General features: G+C 42.3%; 1 protein-coding gene across 6 annotated transcripts in view; it reads left to right on the top strand.

Moving 5' to 3' along the window:
- The window catches only part of sorcs1 (sortilin-related VPS10 domain containing receptor 1), a 226,459-nt gene that overhangs the window by 161,058 nt on the left and 46,826 nt on the right, over positions 1-18,575 (top strand). For all 6 annotated transcript variants that reach the window (XR_013490770.1, XR_004501566.2, XM_033624848.2 and 3 more), the window contains exons 5-9: positions 5,642-5,715; positions 11,362-11,426; positions 14,418-14,536; positions 14,745-14,834; positions 18,193-18,372. Coding sequence is in view for 4 of the 6 variants with exons in the window: in XM_033624848.2 (XP_033480739.2) it covers positions 5,642-5,715; positions 11,362-11,426; positions 14,418-14,536; positions 14,745-14,834; positions 18,193-18,372 (528 nt within the window). In the remaining 2 variants the exon portion in view is untranslated. The remainder of the gene's footprint in view (positions 1-5,641; positions 5,716-11,361; positions 11,427-14,417; positions 14,537-14,744; positions 14,835-18,192; positions 18,373-18,575) is intronic.

Raw genomic sequence — 18,575 nt, forward strand, 5'->3', positions numbered from 1 at the left:
CAGTAGTCACAGTGAATATATCGTTTGCATATGCCAACTGTGGAGTGATCCGATGAGGGGACACAATGGAGATAAATATATATGCTTCACATATGTCCAGATGGCACTGAAGTCATGCCTCACTGTATTTTACTGCCATTCTTATAGCTGTAGGATCATTTAGAGATGTTAAAATACAGCAAAATATAAGGGCGCAAACAGGAATTAAAAGCATAACTCTCCTATTAGCAAAATAAAAGAGAATTATTGATTCGACAGCAGTGATAATCTGTAAGGGATTTAAGATGAAGAGACTGTGTTCTCATGGATGCCTACACTTCACCCTTCGGGATAGAGTAAATAAATTCAATTAGAAAATGAATTAATATGAACAGAGTCGCATTTTCGTTATCCGCTAATAAATGATTGTTTACACATTATGCGTGGTTGCTCATGCTTAAAATGGAAAAAGTCCAGCTTGAAACGCTGAAATAAGTTTTATGCCTCATTAAATTCCAGCTGTGAGCTCCAGAGTAAACGGATTTGTCATTGTGCTTTGTCAGAGAATGCAGGTGTGTTTGGAGTCAAAAGGACTCCACTGGGTGTATCAGTGAGGTTGTTGATTTACTGAGCAACACAGCATATGTAGGCACAATGTAAACTTATACATGTTTATTTGGGGTGCAAGGGGTTAAGACACTGACCACGACCACAGTGACCGTGGTTCGTGGTGTCTGGTCGGGGATCATGGCTCTCATCCATCAATTCTTGTCATGTCTGTACTGTCAGCTATCAAATAAAGGCATACCCCACAAAAGTAAGACTGCAGTTTTTTTAAAAGAATATTGTTTATGCATTGTCTGCTTTGTTGAAGTAATAACAGAGAAGGGGGTTGCAGAGAGGGTCACATGCAGCAAAGGAAACTTAAAACTGCGTGGTAAGCCTCAATGTTATGTGCTCTAGCAGACGAGGTAGCAGGATGCCCAAGACTCAGAGTTTTCATTGAGTTAATTTGTTAAACTAGAACTTGAAAGGTCAGAACATTTAAATTATCATCTCTTTCCTCTTGTACGGCAGCCATGTGGTGCTCAAATTATAGTAAATTACACCGAAAGCCACATTATTCAATTTCAGTTTCCTTTTTTATTTTTCAAATTGGGGTCACTTCTTTATAACAAGCTAAAAATCCCAGACACTTAACATACTATTGTGCATCACCTTATCAATTTGGAGTCATGTCAAGTCCAATATTCACCCCCTTTTTGCTCTGTTTTGGTCTTCACCAACTCCTGAGAAATTTAACTCGATCTTTAGCTGCTAAATGTCGCTGACTTTGTGCTAAGCTGGTAACATATAGTAAGTTTAGAATAACTTCATCACTATTAAAAACACTCACCTGCCTCAGAGCGATACCCGTTTCTGCCACAAGGTGTCAGTATTGGCTTTGTAACCTGACTGCCTGGCACTGTAATCCTAGCGTAGAAGCAAACAAGCTAAGTGGTAAAACCAAAACATAGCACAGTCAAGATGGCCGCGCAGAGAGCAGATACTCATCTAAAACAGTTTTCCTGTTGTTTGCAGGTGAGCAAAGTGCACAAGTGCCTTAAACACTTATATTAAGTTTGTCCTTAAGTTGTGATGCCATAGTTTTATGTTTACAGTGCAATTTATTAGGGATGTAATGATACCAGAAACTCACGATACGATATATATCACAATATTTATACAAGGGGGACAAAAGAGAAAATTTATTGTTAAAAATAGCTATTTTATTCAAAAATAGTGCATATACACTGTACAGCATGTTATTTTTAACTTGGAAGCGTATCATAAACAAATCAACACACAGTTGAACATGTGCTTTCATTCCCCCCTATTACTGCTAGACAGGCAGACATTAAAGTGCCATAACAAAGTCATGTCAATTAAAACTATAGTGACAGAATATGAAAATGGAAACATTCAGTATTTTTTAACCTACTCTGAACAAAAGTAGTGTAGTACTATTACTAGAAAGTCATCTGAATGACGTCAAATTATGAGGATAGAGTAGTCTTAATATTCATCAAATATACAGAACTTAGAACAATCAGACCCTGCAACAACAACAAAATTAACTAATCAGAAATAATGTAAACTCAATAACACACAATCCCTCACTCGCAGATACACAGAGAGACACCGAGAGAGAGAGAGAGAGAGGAGGGCAGAGATGTGTGTAAAAGAAAACCAAAATAAATGAAGACAGAGAAGAACAATCAATCTCCTTACTTTTATTCGCTGTTTCCTCCGGTCACGCACGGGTCAGAGTCGGAGGCTGAGAGGCTAAGCTGCACGAGTCTGCTCTCACTTGCGCATGCAGTTGCATGCAAAGGATTATGGGGAATGTAGTCGCACAGTCATATTAGGAGAACGCAGCTATATAACTACCGTGGCATTCCCATGACAGTATCGATAATTTATTTTATCGCGACACCGCGAAATTCAACATATCGTTACATGCCTACAATTTATGTCTGTAATGAAGGCAGCTAACTGTTGCTAGCCTCAGCTGCTAATAGAAGCATGTTGCGGCTGCCGTAGTTTTCATCTGAGAGCCTTGTGTGAGCCTAAATACTAGTTAATGGCATTGTGCAGTAATGACAGTGATCTTATCTTGTACTTGAATTATTTATTGTGTGAATAAATATTGCACTCAGATTAGATATGAAGTAGCATATATAAGCAGCTACTATGAGCAGTTTTAAACAAGTATTGTGTTCAGTAAAATATGTAGAGCAGCTAATATGAGCAGTTTATTTGGTACGCACACAATGTGTAAACTGGCTGATATGACAAAAGTGAATAGGTTCAGTTTACATGAGCTATGTTACAAATAAATACAGTGCTCAATGGCAGACAACAGTAAGCAAAGGATATAAGAAGCTAAAAATATGGAGTTTGTTAGTATGTAGGCTGCATATGTCATTTGTGATTAGTATTTATTTAACTGTAGGATATTAATACTTATGTTGTTTGTTACTGTATTGATTTTGGCTGTAATCCTGGCATAGTAGGAAGCAAGCTCAGTGGTAAAATACTTTCCAAGGACACACCAGTCCTTAGAAAGTATACCATGCAGTACTTATAAAAAATGGGAGGATACCTTAGACTGCCCTAAACCATGAAAACTGATTTTTGGGTTGATATATAAAACAACTGTTGACTCATTCACAAGGTACTTTCAATTAAAAATAGTTTATAACTTTCTAGCAACTAAAAAATGCTAAATATATGGGCTGTTAGGTAATCAGATGAATGCCCGGTTTGTGGAACATTGCATTTTGGTGTGAGGTTTGAAAAATGTGCTCAAAAATGACTTGAGCTGGATATCTGCTGTGTGATGTTGGAGGACGTTACAGAAACAAAGACCTATACTGTTAATTTAATTATATTATCAGGGAAAATGTTCATTTATAAGGCAACTGGAGCAGAGTATTTAACCATCTACAGATTTAAGGACTACCTTACACACCAGTTTACTTTGGAAGGATATTATAAATACTACCAAGGTTACTTAGATGGATGGGAAAGGTTTATTGAAGCTGAGGGGTGGTGAGAAAAGATGCGGCAAAATTTAAAACTGTGAATGGTCTCTACTTTTATCTCTTCAAGAATGCATTTTTTGTCCATTCGTATTTGTTGCACTTGAGCTAGTTTTGGAATATATATGAGATATATATCATGCGATTATTTGTCCATAGCCCTTTTTACATAGGAATTGTGTAAATTTGCAGGAAAGCCCAATCAGTGAGGTGTGAGGGAAGCCGCAGCTGGTCCTTCGGCGATTCTCTCATAAGTCAGCCCGTTCCTCACTGTTCCCGTCATCTGACGATTAATGGCCTTTTTGTTTGCGAGGGCAAGGAGGGTATGCAATTCCTTGTCTCCCCAGTTGCTCATCTTCACAGTGTCTGTCAGGTTTGCATTTGGTTTTGCTACTAGCTGCTCGCTAATTCCTGCTATAAGCTGTTTCCTGTTTATCCACCGCCAGTGGCTCGCACGTGAGGCATCATCAGCAGCTCCTCCCACAAGTCTTCAACAGCCCCGCCCGTTGCGGAAGGCCGTCTCGTTCTGTTTAAACTAAAAGGGCCAATATGACTACCCTACGAGGCAGAAAATCGGGCACCTTGGATCAACTCGCCAATCCGGCTCTGTGTGTGTAAACACTCACAGCTTGCCGGCAAAACAGCCCAACATTCGCGGAAAATCTGGCAGTGTAAAAGGGGCTTATGTGTCTTGTGAGGTACAGCAACGCAGAGAGCAACTCATCCAAGACTGGTCTCCTGTTCCTTTTGCAGTGTTTGCTGTGCAATAAAATCACTGGCACCTGGATGGAAGTTGTCGTCATTATACAAGTGTAACATTGTTCTAAATATAAGATACTTACCTTTACTTTCCTAAATCTAATTTATGTAACTTAAGGTTAAGTGCGTAATGTGATGATGCCCAACCATGGTTCTTTTACTAAATCTAACCGAAGCGGTAGGGGCTCTTTTTCGTTGGCCACTAATCTGTCAGATTTCACACAGACCCTTGTACAAGATAAGTCTCTTTAGTAGACAGTAGTTCCAATGAAAACTGTGAGACTGCTTCTGGAAAGACAAACTTCTGCTTATTTTTTTTTGTTTTTGGAAAGAATATTTTTCAGTGCTGTGAGCATCTCACATGAACCTTCAGTCACCTTAATTATATTGGAAATGATGTAGAAATCAAATCAAACTTATCTGCGTGGCTAGAAACCACTAGTGAGAAATAATTGAATATGTAATTTGATATTTTTTTGTCATTTTGGATAGAGCAACCCTTTAACATTGACTGAATTCATAATCCTAGATGGATAATTCAACTTAAATCAGCTGAAACAGGGACGTCTGAAATCTCACTGAGCCAATCATGGAAACAAATGGGGGTTCATGGACAGTCAGTTCCATTCCACAGAGATTTCACATGCATTCAACACCCCTTTTCTGTGTCGCGTGGTAAAATCTCAGCGACCCGGGATTTACTGACTTATGAACAATGGCTTTATTGAGACCACCCACCACGCTTGGGCTCCTCTCCTCATCTGCCCTCCCATTCACAGGCTTGTTACAGCAAGGTACATTTCTCTAGTACAGGATTACTTATGCCCTGCACATCTTTCTTTAAGGTTCCATTCTTAGTTTGGTGGTTGGTGTATGTGTGTGTGCATGTGTGTGTGGCAATAATCTCTGTAAGGTTTCTGCAGTAATGGGTAGTTGTGTGGGAAGGCAGACAATGCCTCTATCCCTAAATGTCCTTAAGCCATGTTATTCCTCTGCAGTGCTTGAGTCTTATGTAAATTCAAATCTAATTTAGCGGATTCTAATAAAGAACTTGTACACACAGTGTGTGTGTTTGTATGTGAGAGAGTTCATCTCCCACTCGCCGTTACACTGCTGCTGTTAAAGGGATCACTGAGGTACTAAGTAAATCAAAGTGTAGAAACAAACCTAAAGAAACAACCTGTGGAAGTGCATCATTTCGAAGGCCACGCAGCATTTGATAGTAGGATGGCTTGTGTTGTACAAAATGGTGAAATTGATCTGCTGTTCAGATGGTATGTGAATGAATACTCAACTGGTGTCTGGTTGTCTTGCTACAGCTCTACAGCTCGGTGGAGTTTGGGAGGAGGTGGCAAGTGGTGCACGAGAGAGTGGCCCCCAATCGTTTCTACTGGTAAGTACAGAGATTTGGACATTGTTAAACAAGTTGTAAGCAATATGAAACTATAAACTAGGTGTAAAAGATTAAGATGTAGTTCAGTGTTACTTGTGGTAAACTTGACAGTACTTGATATTGTTCACAATTAATCATGATGGTCCAAATAGCATGATGTTAATTGATCACAGATTCATAGTTGCCCATCCATCCATTCATTCATCCATTTTCATTCTGCTTATCCAGGGCTAGGTTTCAGGGGCAGCAGGCCAAGCAGGCCATGGTCATGGTCATGTTGCCATATTGCCATGGATATTGTTGCCCATAAACTATGTTAATAATAACAAACTGCTTGTTAAGATAGCTGGTTCATCTTAGCTAAAGATACAGTCAGAAAACTGCCTATCACAAGCTCACCGGTCAAAATACTAGAGATTTGCCTTGTAACCTTTTATGGTAATACTACTCGTACTCGTACTCGTCATCCTCTGCTTCTCTGGGTCCGGGTCGTGGGGGCAGCAGCCTCAGCAAAGAAGCCCAGACAGTCCTCTCCCCAGCCACTTCCGTCAGCGCTTCCGAGGGAACCCTGAGGCGTTTCCAAGCCAGCCGGGCGATGTAATCCCTCCAGCGTGTCCTGGGGCGGCCCCGAGGTCTCCTCCCGGTTGGACATGCCTGTAACATCTCCCAAGGGAGGCGTCCAGAAGGCATCCTTACCAGATGCCCAAACCACCTCAACCCGGATGTCCGAGCTCCTCACCCTATCTCTAAGGCTGAGCCCAGCCACCCTGTGGACGAAACTCATTTCGGCTGCTTGTACTCGCAATCTCGTTCTTTTGGTCACTACCCAGAGCTCGTGCCCATAGGTGAGGGTTGGAACGTAGATCGACCGGTAAATAGAGAGCTTCGCTTTCTGGCTAAGCTCCCATTTCACCATAACGGACCGGTTAAGCGCCTGCATCACTGCTGACGCCGCCCCAATCCGCCTGTCAATCTCCCGCTCCATCCTACCCTCACTCGTGAACAAGATCCCGAAATACTTAAACCCCTCCACCTGAGGCAGGACCTCCCCCCCGACCTGGAGTGGGCAATCCACCCTTTTCCAGCTGAGTGAATCTGGGGTTATGCCGTGGTTACTTCACCTGACCAATGTTGGTGTGGTATCCCTAGTTACATTGAAATGGAGTGAGATATAAAAAAAATCGACTCCCTGTAGCTGTAGAGACCAGAATCATAGTTCTTTTGCCAGTCTGTACACATGTTCATTTTTTGCCGTAAATTTGGACGTTTCAACATGGATGTCTATGGGAGCCACCTTGGAGCCGGCCTCAAGTGGCCATTTGAGAAACTGCAGTTTTTGCCATTTCCTTGTTGGCCTCATTTTTCAACCCAGTCTGACTCCGAAGTCGTCGAAATCCGGCACTTTGGCAGTGACATGCAGCGCCAGACACTGATGAAAAAGGTGTTCTTATGTGACCAGTCGCTGTTATAGTTTAATGGGAAATTTTGGTTTATTTCAACCCGTCTCCTATCGTCCTAAATTTGTTTCAAGTGACTAGTGACATAGAAATAATAGTAAGCATGTTAGCTGTTAGCCTAGATACAGCCGTAGCGTCAGACCTGTTAAAACATAAGTGAACAGGCAACCTTCAAGTGCAAAGTTAGTCCACTAAACAAGCTTTTTTTCCGCAAAGACCGCCTCATATCGTTAGGATAAATGTCAGAGAACATATAGAAAACGACATGTTAACGTGTTGTCTTACCTTACCGGTGTGCTGCCATGTTTGTTTACAATGTAGCTCTGCTTTCCAAAGCGTGGCCGAAATATCGCAAGAACAAGCAGCAATCTCATAGCGTGCCTGAAATCTCGCGAGAACAAGCAGCAACAGCTGGAAAGGCAGAACCGGACAGTAGCCTGAACGGAGGAGGAGGAGAGAGAGAGGCGCAACAGGTAACGTTAGAGGACGAGAGAGCAGGAATGTCTGCCGCAAGGCTGCGTAGCTCTGGAGATTGGTGGTGTTGTCCTTGCAACAGAGGCATTCCTCTTCTGTGGGCACTGGGGCACAGCATCCACAGAAGAGGAATGCCTCTGTTGCAAGGAATGGGACCGGTTGCAGCCTTATTTTCAAGGTCTGGATGTGACTGAGGACGAGACACCTCCATCTGGAGTAACGTTAGTATCCAGCTGGGCTTTAACTAGAGCTGGCGAGATATATTTCGGCCGTGCTTTGGAAAGCAGAGCTAGATGGTCAACAAACATGGCAGCACACCGGTAAGGTAAGACAACACGTTTACATGTCGTTTTCTATATGTTCTCTGACATTTATCCTAACGATATGAGGCGGTCTTTGTGGAAAAAAAGCTTGTTTAGTGGACTAACTTTGCACTTGAAGGTTGCCCATTCACTTACGTTTTAACAGGTCTGATGCTACGGCTGTATCTAGGCTAACGGCTAACATGCTAACTATTATTTCTATGTCACTAGTCACTTGAAACAAATTTAGGACGATAGGAGACGGGTTGAAATAAACCGAAATTTCCCTTTAATGGCGCTCAGCAGCGCCATGGGAAGCGCAGCAGGACAAGAACAAAAATTAAGGCAGCCAAAGTCTGAGTAACGTGGGTGGGAGCGGTGGTGGATAGGTCCAACAAACACCAACGTAAGATGATAGAGCCAAACCCTGTTCTTTTTTCTGAAACGCAACGTCATGATTTTGTTGCTTTTACCTAACCACAAGTGTTAGTTGTTGATGGAAAAATGACAATTTGCGGCATTGTACCGATGTAGTGTTTTAACATTAAATTTCCTTTGAAAACGGAAGTGTATTTTGAAAGAAGACAATGCATGTAACAGGCAGAACACAAATCAACACACCCAAGGCACCTTGCATGTTGTATCTGAACGTGGAGAGTCCATGACCAAACATCAGTATGGGACGGGGTTGGAGTGAGAATGTGTTGCATTTTTTAGCTCTAGAGGTTGCCACTTGGTCATTTCCACTTAACTAGTAGTAAGCCAGCTGGTAATTAGTTCCTGCATGAAAATGATGAGATATAAACTGCCAAATTTTTATTGACAAAGACTTCACCACTTTTTTGGTCTTTTGAAAAACAACAAAACAAAACATTTCACTCTCTACCTTTCCAAATCATCAAAGTGATACAGAATTCTGTTTCCTTTTTGAGGAAACCATCTTTGACTGTGCTTTTTTTTTTTGTACCAGCATGCAGAGAGCCAGACCAGACAACAGCCAAGAATTTCATTTTGCAGTTTGGCCACCTCGCAGAAATACTGTTTATTGGCTAGCAGACTGAATTTGCAGGCGACAGTTGTCATGTCAATGGGTACAATAAACTTTCAGCAAGCAAAAGTTTTCCTGCAGCTTTTGAAGAAGTTAATGAAAATAAATAATGAGAAGTACTTATTCAAAATGCTGTTACAGTATAAAGGTAATCAATCGTTCTGATGGTTTGAATGATCAGGTGAAGTCATTTCCACATGTATAGCACAGAAAACTATTGAATGTGTACTTCCTTTTTGATACTGTATACAGTATATTTCATACAGCTCTAGACACACTGTACTGCTGTTAAAACAATACTTGCGTGACAACTAACTTTAGTAGAACTACTGTTAAAGTCAAAACCAAATGAAGAGCACTTTTGACTTTGTAAATGCCCCGGACATATTACGTCATTGCCTCTCCACAAATTGAGGAGCAGATAAGCCAGAGAGGTTTTTAAGATTTTCATTATTCATGTGTCTGACATGCCTGATCTTCCTCTGTGGCAGACAGTTACATTATGTGACCGACAGTGTTCAGCTGTGCAGAGAGGCTTCAAAATCAGTTCTGGGTGCAATCTGCGTATTGCTATCCTTTGTGATGAAATAAAATATATGAAGACTGAAATAACCTAATGGTTCCTTTCAGCGATGCCTTTGAAGCCAAATTGGGATGTTAAGCATCTTGTTGCGTAGTCAGTGTTATACGGGTGTAGATTTCAAGGGGGATTAAAGGGACACATCCTCCTTGATATTAAGAACATGTGCACTTAATTTGTTTCCCCCCCATTTGTTGAAACAAATCTTTCAGATGAAGACTTAACCAACTTTTAACTGTACATTTAACGTTACTGCTCCCTGCACTCCTGTCTTTTCCCTCAGCTAAATGGTCTCGCCGTCATCAGGTCACAGGTGCTGTCCACCTGACTGGTATCTAGCATGTCTGGCCTCTATACAGTAACTAACTGTAACAAAAAGCTTTCACCTCAACAAACTGTCAGGGTAGTAACAAGCTGGGCAGTCAGGAGTGAAGGGAGCCTGGAGGGCTGATACTGCAGAAGCTGTCAGAGTTCTATTTTTGGGACGCGCACTGTGCAGTAGGTGTGGTGGTAGCCTGGTAATGAGGCTGCAGAGGGAGCTTATATCCTCTGTGCATGTGGCCGCCAAACATGTAAGGACAGAGACGCGTAAGCTCATTTGGTCATCCTGAGCGGCGCTCTGTCACACAGCGCAGGTCGGCTGTGTGAAGCGCAGACTTGAACAAGCAGCGCTCTGAATTCCACCGCATTCAGCTGTAATCAGTTTGCAAGCTTAGCTGGTGCAGCCGTGAAATGCTTTGCATATGACATTACAAATCTCTACAAAAACATCTGGAGCTGCCTGTACGTGATATCTTTGCTAGGCAACAGCTCCGGCTCCACCTGTTCTGACATCAAGTGTCCTCAGAGACCACACAGCTGTCCAAACTACTGTCATGCATACACAGAGACACTACAGTAGGCCGGCAACTTCCAGGCTGAGCTCTGCCTCCCGTCACTTAGCGGTGAAGATATACTCGTTTAAACAAACCGTATAGCTCCGCTAACTCAGAGAGGTATTGTTTGCCTGCCTCGCACTGTTCGTGGGTACCTGAATGGATTATTCAGTGAAAATGGAAATGCGGTTTGGATAAGTAGGCCATCCTATTCACAGCTGTGTTTCATCTGGGAAATCACCAATACTACCAATAAGTACCATGATTGGAAACTGTGGTGGTCTTTCACTGTGCCTGCTTCTCATTCCCCTCGCACAGACCCCCCTTTATTTCTCTTTCCATTAATGTGTGTGCTACCTGTGGACACATTCTCTCTTTCTCTTTATCTTTCCCTCTTTCTCTCCCCGGTCTCTCTCCGCCTCCCCGTTCTGCCTCCATGTGTGTGCTGCCTTTGCTTCTCCTCTGATCCCCCAGTCTTTTTAATACATATTTAATGCAGTAATGATTATATGCTATTCCATCTGCGGACATCCCTACTGTAGAGAGAAAATCAATGGCTTTTCCTCTCCTAATGATGTCAGGAAACGTCCTCCTCCATCCGTCTGGAGGGAAAAGGACCTTCTGGGCGCTCTAAACATTTAGATCACACAGTAAACCTGAGGTCCTCCCCCCCCCACTCTAAACTGCCATCCACAATGAAGACAAAGACACGGCAATTCCTGCACCCAATTCCTGCTGATGTTTACCACAATTGCCACAGCCGATGACTTAACCTCTCTGTAGTTATAAATGTGTATGACTTTGCAGCGTGCAATCTATCAGGTCGGACGGCAGCTACGGTAGGTGGCATCTGCCTGAAGGCAGAAAGACCAGTGGTGATGTTCCTGAAACACATTTGTCTGCCTTTCAGGTCGAAAATGGGTTTGGACAAAGAGCCGGGCTTAATTCACCTGGAAACCAGCATCTCTGAAGGACGTGAGTAATTGAATTCCGAGTTCAGCACTCCATTTTCCCGTGTCTTTGTACTGTATCGTGAGCATTGTGCTAAAGTAGAGAGGAATTGGGAGTTGTGTGGACAATTCTGCTGAAGGGTAATGCGAAGGGACAGCGGAAATGGCCGAGTCTGGGGACACACAATGACAATGGAAAGAAAAGTAATGCATATATTAGAATGCTTTTAAAAGCAAGTGATTTAGCTCAGTAGTGCTCACATAGGTATAGAGAAATATCACTCATCCACCTGAATGACAATAGACACTGGGATATTGAGGGGTTGATATATAGTATTTGACTTGATTTGCTTACTGAGGCTGATGTCACAATCCTGAGGGGGAAAAAGGTAGTTTTAGTCTTTTTAACCCCTAATTCCTTCGTTTTATTATCTGTTAGTATTTGTCCGCACAATTTGATATTCAAAAAAAATCAGGCATTGACAATCTACATAATAAACTTTGATAAAATCCTCTTTCAAAAGGGAACTCCACTGATTCTATATATAAAGGTCAATTTGTAGACATGGGAAGTGCGACTCAGCATGTAAGAATTGTCATATAATGTCCTCTGATGACTGGAAAATGATATCAGAAAGTCTGTGTTACAACTTAAGATGTGGTTGTTAATCAGACAGGAAGTGAGTGACAAAAAGAATAATGGGTGGAGCATGATTATAACTCATTTATTTTCTGTAACTGCTTATCCTGTTGCGGGTCACGGGGGGGGCTGGAGCCTATCCCAGCTGACAGTGGGCGAGAGGCAGGGTACACCCTGGACAGGTCGCCAGACTATCACAGGGCTGACACATAGGTCCTGTTTATATGACAACAATTTCAACTGAAAACAGTAAACTTTAGTTGCGTTTTGGCTGATAGTTTACACAACAGCGGCGTTTTGGGTGCCTGGAAACGCGGTTCCAGAGTGCAATCTTTTGGAAACGGCAGTGTCTCCGGTGTCATGTAAACTTGCAATATGCAGTTCCTCTGAAAACGGAGACTTTTTGCACATGTGCATTACAGTTCCAGTCACTAGGCATGCGCGAGAAAGTCGACCATCACAACAACAATGCCGAGCTCTGTTTGTGCTGCTCACACTGTTGAATTTATTGACGCTTCTCCAGCAAAGTATGGATCTACTGTAGCAACTCCACCTCGTCGTAAGTCCAGACAAAGTTATCTGTGCATGCTTTTGCCAGTGCGTCTTCTTTGTTTTGCGTTGTAGAGGAAGGCGCTTCAGCGCTGGCGCGTGGTGTCATGCCGTGGTGTTGCTTTGCAAATTTACACTGCCACCCGTTGGCCTGGTGTGCATACTACAGCGTTTCCAGTAGATTTTGTGGCTCCATGTGAACGGGGATCGTTTCAATAACATCGTCAAATGCGGAAGTTTTTTAAAAGGCAAAGGACAGACTCTTCCGTTTTATAGAAACCGTTGTCGTCTGAACAGGGCCATAGAGACAGACAGCCATTCATGCTCACATTCACACCTACGGACAATTTAGAGTCACCAATTAACCTGCATGTCTTTGGACTGTGGGAGGAAGCTGGAGTACCAGGAGAAAACCCACGCTGACACAGGGAGAACATGCAAATTCCGCACAGAGGGGCTTTCCCCCAACCTGAGTTCCAACCCTCCATCCCCAGGTTCCAATCAGGAACTGTCTTGCTGTGAGGCGACAATGCTAAGCACTGTACCACCTTGCCACCTGTGTTGTTATTAATATTAATGTTATTATTATTGCAAATATAGGATACAGCATTTTTAAAGCATCACCCATACCAGGGACTGAATAAGTCCTTTATTGGGTCAGGTTCCTGTGAGAACCTGCCGGTGACCCAAAGAAAGGTGATTCATGGGTGATATTTTGTCTTGTTTTTATTTCCAGGTTTTGTTGTGGATGACAAAAAATCATGGGGGTCAAATAGCGTTTGTCGGATGATAAATATATTAAAATAAAAGGAGAAAAATAATAGTTTAATTTAATGTTTTAATCCTCTGACTGCTGACTTTGTGTGTTGGCTCTGTCTTCTGTGCCAGCTGGAATGTGAGAGCTGCTTCAGTCAGGTGCGTTACTAAAAGGGAGATTAACTATGGAGATGTGCTGCTCAATATTTGGAGAATAAGCAAAAAAGTATTCATTTAAATTGTTTTTCCTGAATTACCGTTGTTTTAAAATGTAACATCTCAGTTTCACATGTATCAATTGTCCCAAAATGGTCACTTTGAATGTGCTGCGTAACAGAATTATTTGATTAAAGTGTGTTTGTAACAGAATTTGTGGTTTCAGGTTGGCCCACAGATCTTTGTTTCAGAAGTCAGGTTGAAGAACTAATTGGTCATATGTGTGGGTGGTGGGGCGGGTGCAGTATTGCACGTCGTGGTTCCAGGTGGCGTCTAGAAATCAGACCAGTGCAGGAAAATCAAGATATCTCAGCTACTTTTGACCGTGTTTTTTTCCATCCGTCTTGTGAGCTCCCCAACGTTTTGAGAGTGCCCCGTTAATACTCGATAAATACTGCAATCTTTCCCTGATTCTTAGTTTCAAAAGTATCAGTGCCACAGTTCTGTCAGTGTGCTCTCTTTGAGGCCAGCACAATAGAGAAAAGCCAATCATACAAACACACCTAGCAAACATCAGTCATGTCAGATGTTACGGTCACACAGCCAGAGACTATCACTATTGATCATGTGCTTGTGGACGAAGCCGACACATAATTGGCAGAGGCTAACATGTGGGGACAGGCTCTCTCCCAGCGCTGCAAAGAAAGCAATTGGCCTCTCTGGTCATCTGTCTTCCCCTCCGTCCGGCTCCTCCCTTACTGGGAGCCACTTTATTGACACGAGTAATGTGGGAAGCCAAAAAAGGCCGCTTGGCTTTGGGTGAAGCCTTTCTTCATTGCCTAATACCATCACTGATGCCATGGCTTGACGTGTGTGTATGTGTGTGTCTTTGTGTGTGTGCGTGTGTGGGAGCAGAGGCGCTGTATGTCACCTGCAAGCTGCAGAACTGCACGGATGCCAACAAGGGCAAACCATTCCCCGGCTACATTGACCCCAATTCTCTGGTGGTGCAAGATGAGTATGTGTTTGTCCAGGTAGGTAATTGACCAGTTTGCTCAGTGAGAAACATTAGAGCGGTGTATGAGGCACCAAGTGTGAGGATTTTGTAGTAAATTTTTCAAGGTCGTTCTTAAAGTTGTTGTATTAGTTCAGCTTTATGTGTTCCTGTGGTGGTGAAATGCTTTGTCTGTTTTCTTTATGTGTCTCCAAAATGTTTTCACTCAACGGTTTCATCACCCTAAGGTGTCAGCTGCAGGAAGGCCGATCTACTATGTGTCTGCTAAAAGAGACGTCTTTACACCGATGAAGCTGCCCAAGTACACACTGCCCAAGGTAACAAATATACCACCTGATTAAAATTCAGTTAACATGACCAGACACTCATGATCCTGATGATTAAGAAATAATGAATTAATCTGCAGTGAGAGTCCATATTTTATCACGGGTCACTAAGAATATGTGCGACAAATTTCAAATTCAAATGGAGGCGCTGCTGTTTCATGGAAACATTTCTGCATTCAAAGACACATAATATGCTCCCAGCTCTGTTTGGTATGTGGGCTAAAGTTGCAGTTAGGCATCAGTTCATCGCCGGCTCTGCGTGACACTCTCTTTGTTATTTATGGGCAAATCAAGGCCAAAAGTAACTCTCGCAGTGTTCCCAGAATTGTTATTCCATGCTGCTCGGCGTGCGCATGGCCTCGCTTGTCACGTCCCCATTGATAATTAGACATGTTTTATTCAATCAAGCCCTGGGCACCCCGGGTTGCTGTCGGCTCACTGCAAGGTGTTATTGGCACAGTCAGAGGTAGATGAAGCACACAACCAAACAGCATGGCCTCAGCTGCTTAATCTCTGCCCAATAAGCCTGACATTGTGCTGATGATTGTAGTATCCTCTTAGTTAAGGTACGTGAATGCAGAAGACGCAGCAATGCTGATTATTTAATATGATTAAACCCAGCAGGAGGTTAAAGCAGTATATGATCTAAAAGTCTGTATATTTGTCATTGAGACAAAAGAAATTAAGATTTTGATTGTAAGGTGCAAATTAAACCTTCACAAATGCTAACTGCAAACTAGAGTGTGTTCAAGTTACGTGGTTTTTATGCTATTAATTTTAGAATGAATAAATAGAATGAATAAAGATAAAAGGTGAGAAATTACTGTATACTTTCTTACGAGATATATTTGGTCTTTGCCTTAAAATAACCTAATAAAGTTTGAATTACAATTCTCTATTGAAAAATACAACACACTACAGCCTTATTGCTGCCACACTACAAATACGCATTCTGCTCAGTTTCTCGCTTAAACGGGCACTGTGTAGAAATTTCTCCCATCTAGTGTTGAGATCGTATATTGCATTCAAACGGATAGCACACTCTAGCGCCTCACTGTTTCAAATGCGTATTGCAACAACGGTAGCCGCTGTGTACCAAAAAGCTATGATAACATTGATGAAACCATGTCATCCGATACTACATGGAGTATTCATTCAGGCTCCTACACAGACACACGTGACGCGAGTTGACAAACCTCCTCCTCACCGTGCTGGCTGTGTTTACAATGTAGGACTGTTGGGGCGGGTGTAAATCGAAACAAACCAATCATGTCTTGTCTTTTGACAACTGACAAGTCGCTCAACCTCACACACCTCATCCCTCTCCTCACAACACTGCGTCGCTAACAGCACTGCTGCTGCTTTTCATCACTACCTGCAGGCGGAAACCGGAAACCAACAAGTGAAAACGCGAAAGGCGATTCCGTATTTCTCAAGTATGTCCCTGTACGTACCTGTATTTTCAAGATGGCGCACGCACATGATGAGACACCGGTCGCAATGTATATGTAAATGAGAATTTCTGAGTTTACGGACATACTTAGATACGCTGATGGAGGTAAATACACATGTGCTAGGACACACTTTTGACTGTAAAATTTGTTTGTCTCAAAGAACAACTGAAATTGTTACACATAGTGCCTTTAAGCAAGACAATGTGTCACTCTAAGAGATCAGATTATGTTCATGTTGCAAATTGATATCGATAATGTCATGATGACATATTTTTTATGCCTCTGCACTGACTATAATCGTGGCTTGAGGCATTATGTTTTTGGGGTATCCGTCTGTCTATCTGTCTGTACATCCATCCTATTCTCATGAACATCATATCTCAGGGACGCCTTGAGGGAACCTCTTCAAATTTGGTACAAACATCCAGCTGGACTCGAAGAGGAAATTAGATTTGGTTGCCTAAGGTCAAGGTCACTGTGACCTTGCGACTGTCTCATTCTCGTGGAAAGTTTGGCACAAATGTCTGCTTGGGCTCAAGGATGAACTGATTGGAATTTGGTGGTCAAAGGTTACTTTGACCTAACAAAACAGGTTTTTGGATATAATAATAATAATCTAATTATGACAAAATTTCACATAAATGTCTAAGTGGATATAATGATGTAGTAAGGACATTTTAAAGGTCAATGGTCAGCTTCACTGTGACATCATAATGCTCTGCAGAAACACTTTCCTGGCCATTATTCATCATCATAACTCAGGAACAGAAGAGGAGCCATTTGGTGAGATACTGAATTAATGACCCAAATCTTAGGTGTCCACCTTGAAACTGTGCTGATTGTCGATCCTCTTTGCTGCTGGCTTGAAAATGTGTGTAAAACCTTCATTTTTCAAGACATCTGTATTTGAAGTCTATTGTCATGGCTACACACTGTATGAGTCTAGACAGAACTTGACTGGTCCGTGGAGGCACACAACCAGCGGTGAATCTAGTCTTAGATTGCAGCTGCCTAAAATGCCTGATAATGCTGGAGCTTTTCTAAAAAATTGAGATGCATGTTGCGTTGTTCTTAGGCACTGTTCTGGAATGAAATTGCAGGAGCAAGTGAAAATTGCAGTGAGAATAAACCCACACTGCTCTGAGATTGTGATTTATACTACACTAATGTTACCTCTAACCCTGCATATTTAATTTACCTCTCCCTGATTCTTCATCACTTACAATAGATGTGGATGCAATAGCCTCTGTCATGGTGATTTGTCTTATCTAGTGTCCATGCTTTTAAGCCATTCTTTAGGTGTTTTTTGCACTTGAAAAGTGTTTGGGTCCCACCACAAAGTTGCACACATTGTCAAACAGTTGTTTACCCCTGCTTTTTTGCAGAACATTAGGGCATTGCCTTACTTAGTCTTTAGCAGTAATTTTTGTTGGTAAATGTGAGACATTAGTGTCAAACATGTCTGAGACTTCACATCCAGAAACAGTGATTGGTGGAACTCATGGAAAACTAAGACAACTGGTCAAATTTGCAGAAAAGATGTGGTGATGAGACAAAATTGCAAGGTCACGCGTGATTGAACCGGATTGTTTTTGTGATTGCGATATTGCAGCATCCTGGGAGGGCTGGGGCTTATGATAACATACCAAATGACTCAACCAGAACCTTTTCATTGAAGCAAGATACGGCTTTATCTTTATCCTCATGTACAAAATCAATATATCTCCACATGTCTCACAACACTACAGCACAAAGGTAAAAAAAAAGATGAAAACAGTCAAGCCTGCACATAAAAACAAAAACGGGACAGAAGAGAATTTTAAGAAGACATATGAAAGAGTCATTTTATGTACTATTGTAACCCCATACTGGTGTTAACTTTGCCCCTCTGCCAGGACCTGCATGTGATCAGCACAGATGAAAACCGTGTGGTGGCAGCCGTACAGGAGTGGAACCAGAATGAGACCTACAACCTGTACGTGTCGGACACGTCGGGGGTCTACTACACCCTGGCTCTGGAGAGCGTGGTCAGCAGCATGGGTCCCGAGGGCAACGTCATGGTCGACCTCTATGAGGTAAACAAACACCAGCATGACATGGCATAAAATCTATGTAGTTAATATCATGCTGTGCTCTAAGTAGAATGACTCTGCTTTACTTAAGGATTGGTATGCTGTGCACGAGGCCTAAGGCCCCACACCCCACCCCAAAAGTCTGCAGTATTCATTCTGGCCAATTTCTTCTTTTTAAATAACAGTATCAAATAAAGGCCTGCTTG

This window comes from Epinephelus lanceolatus, chromosome 3 (genome assembly GCF_041903045.1).
Source record: "Epinephelus lanceolatus isolate andai-2023 chromosome 3, ASM4190304v1, whole genome shotgun sequence".
NCBI lineage: Eukaryota > Metazoa > Chordata > Actinopteri > Perciformes > Serranidae > Epinephelus > Epinephelus lanceolatus.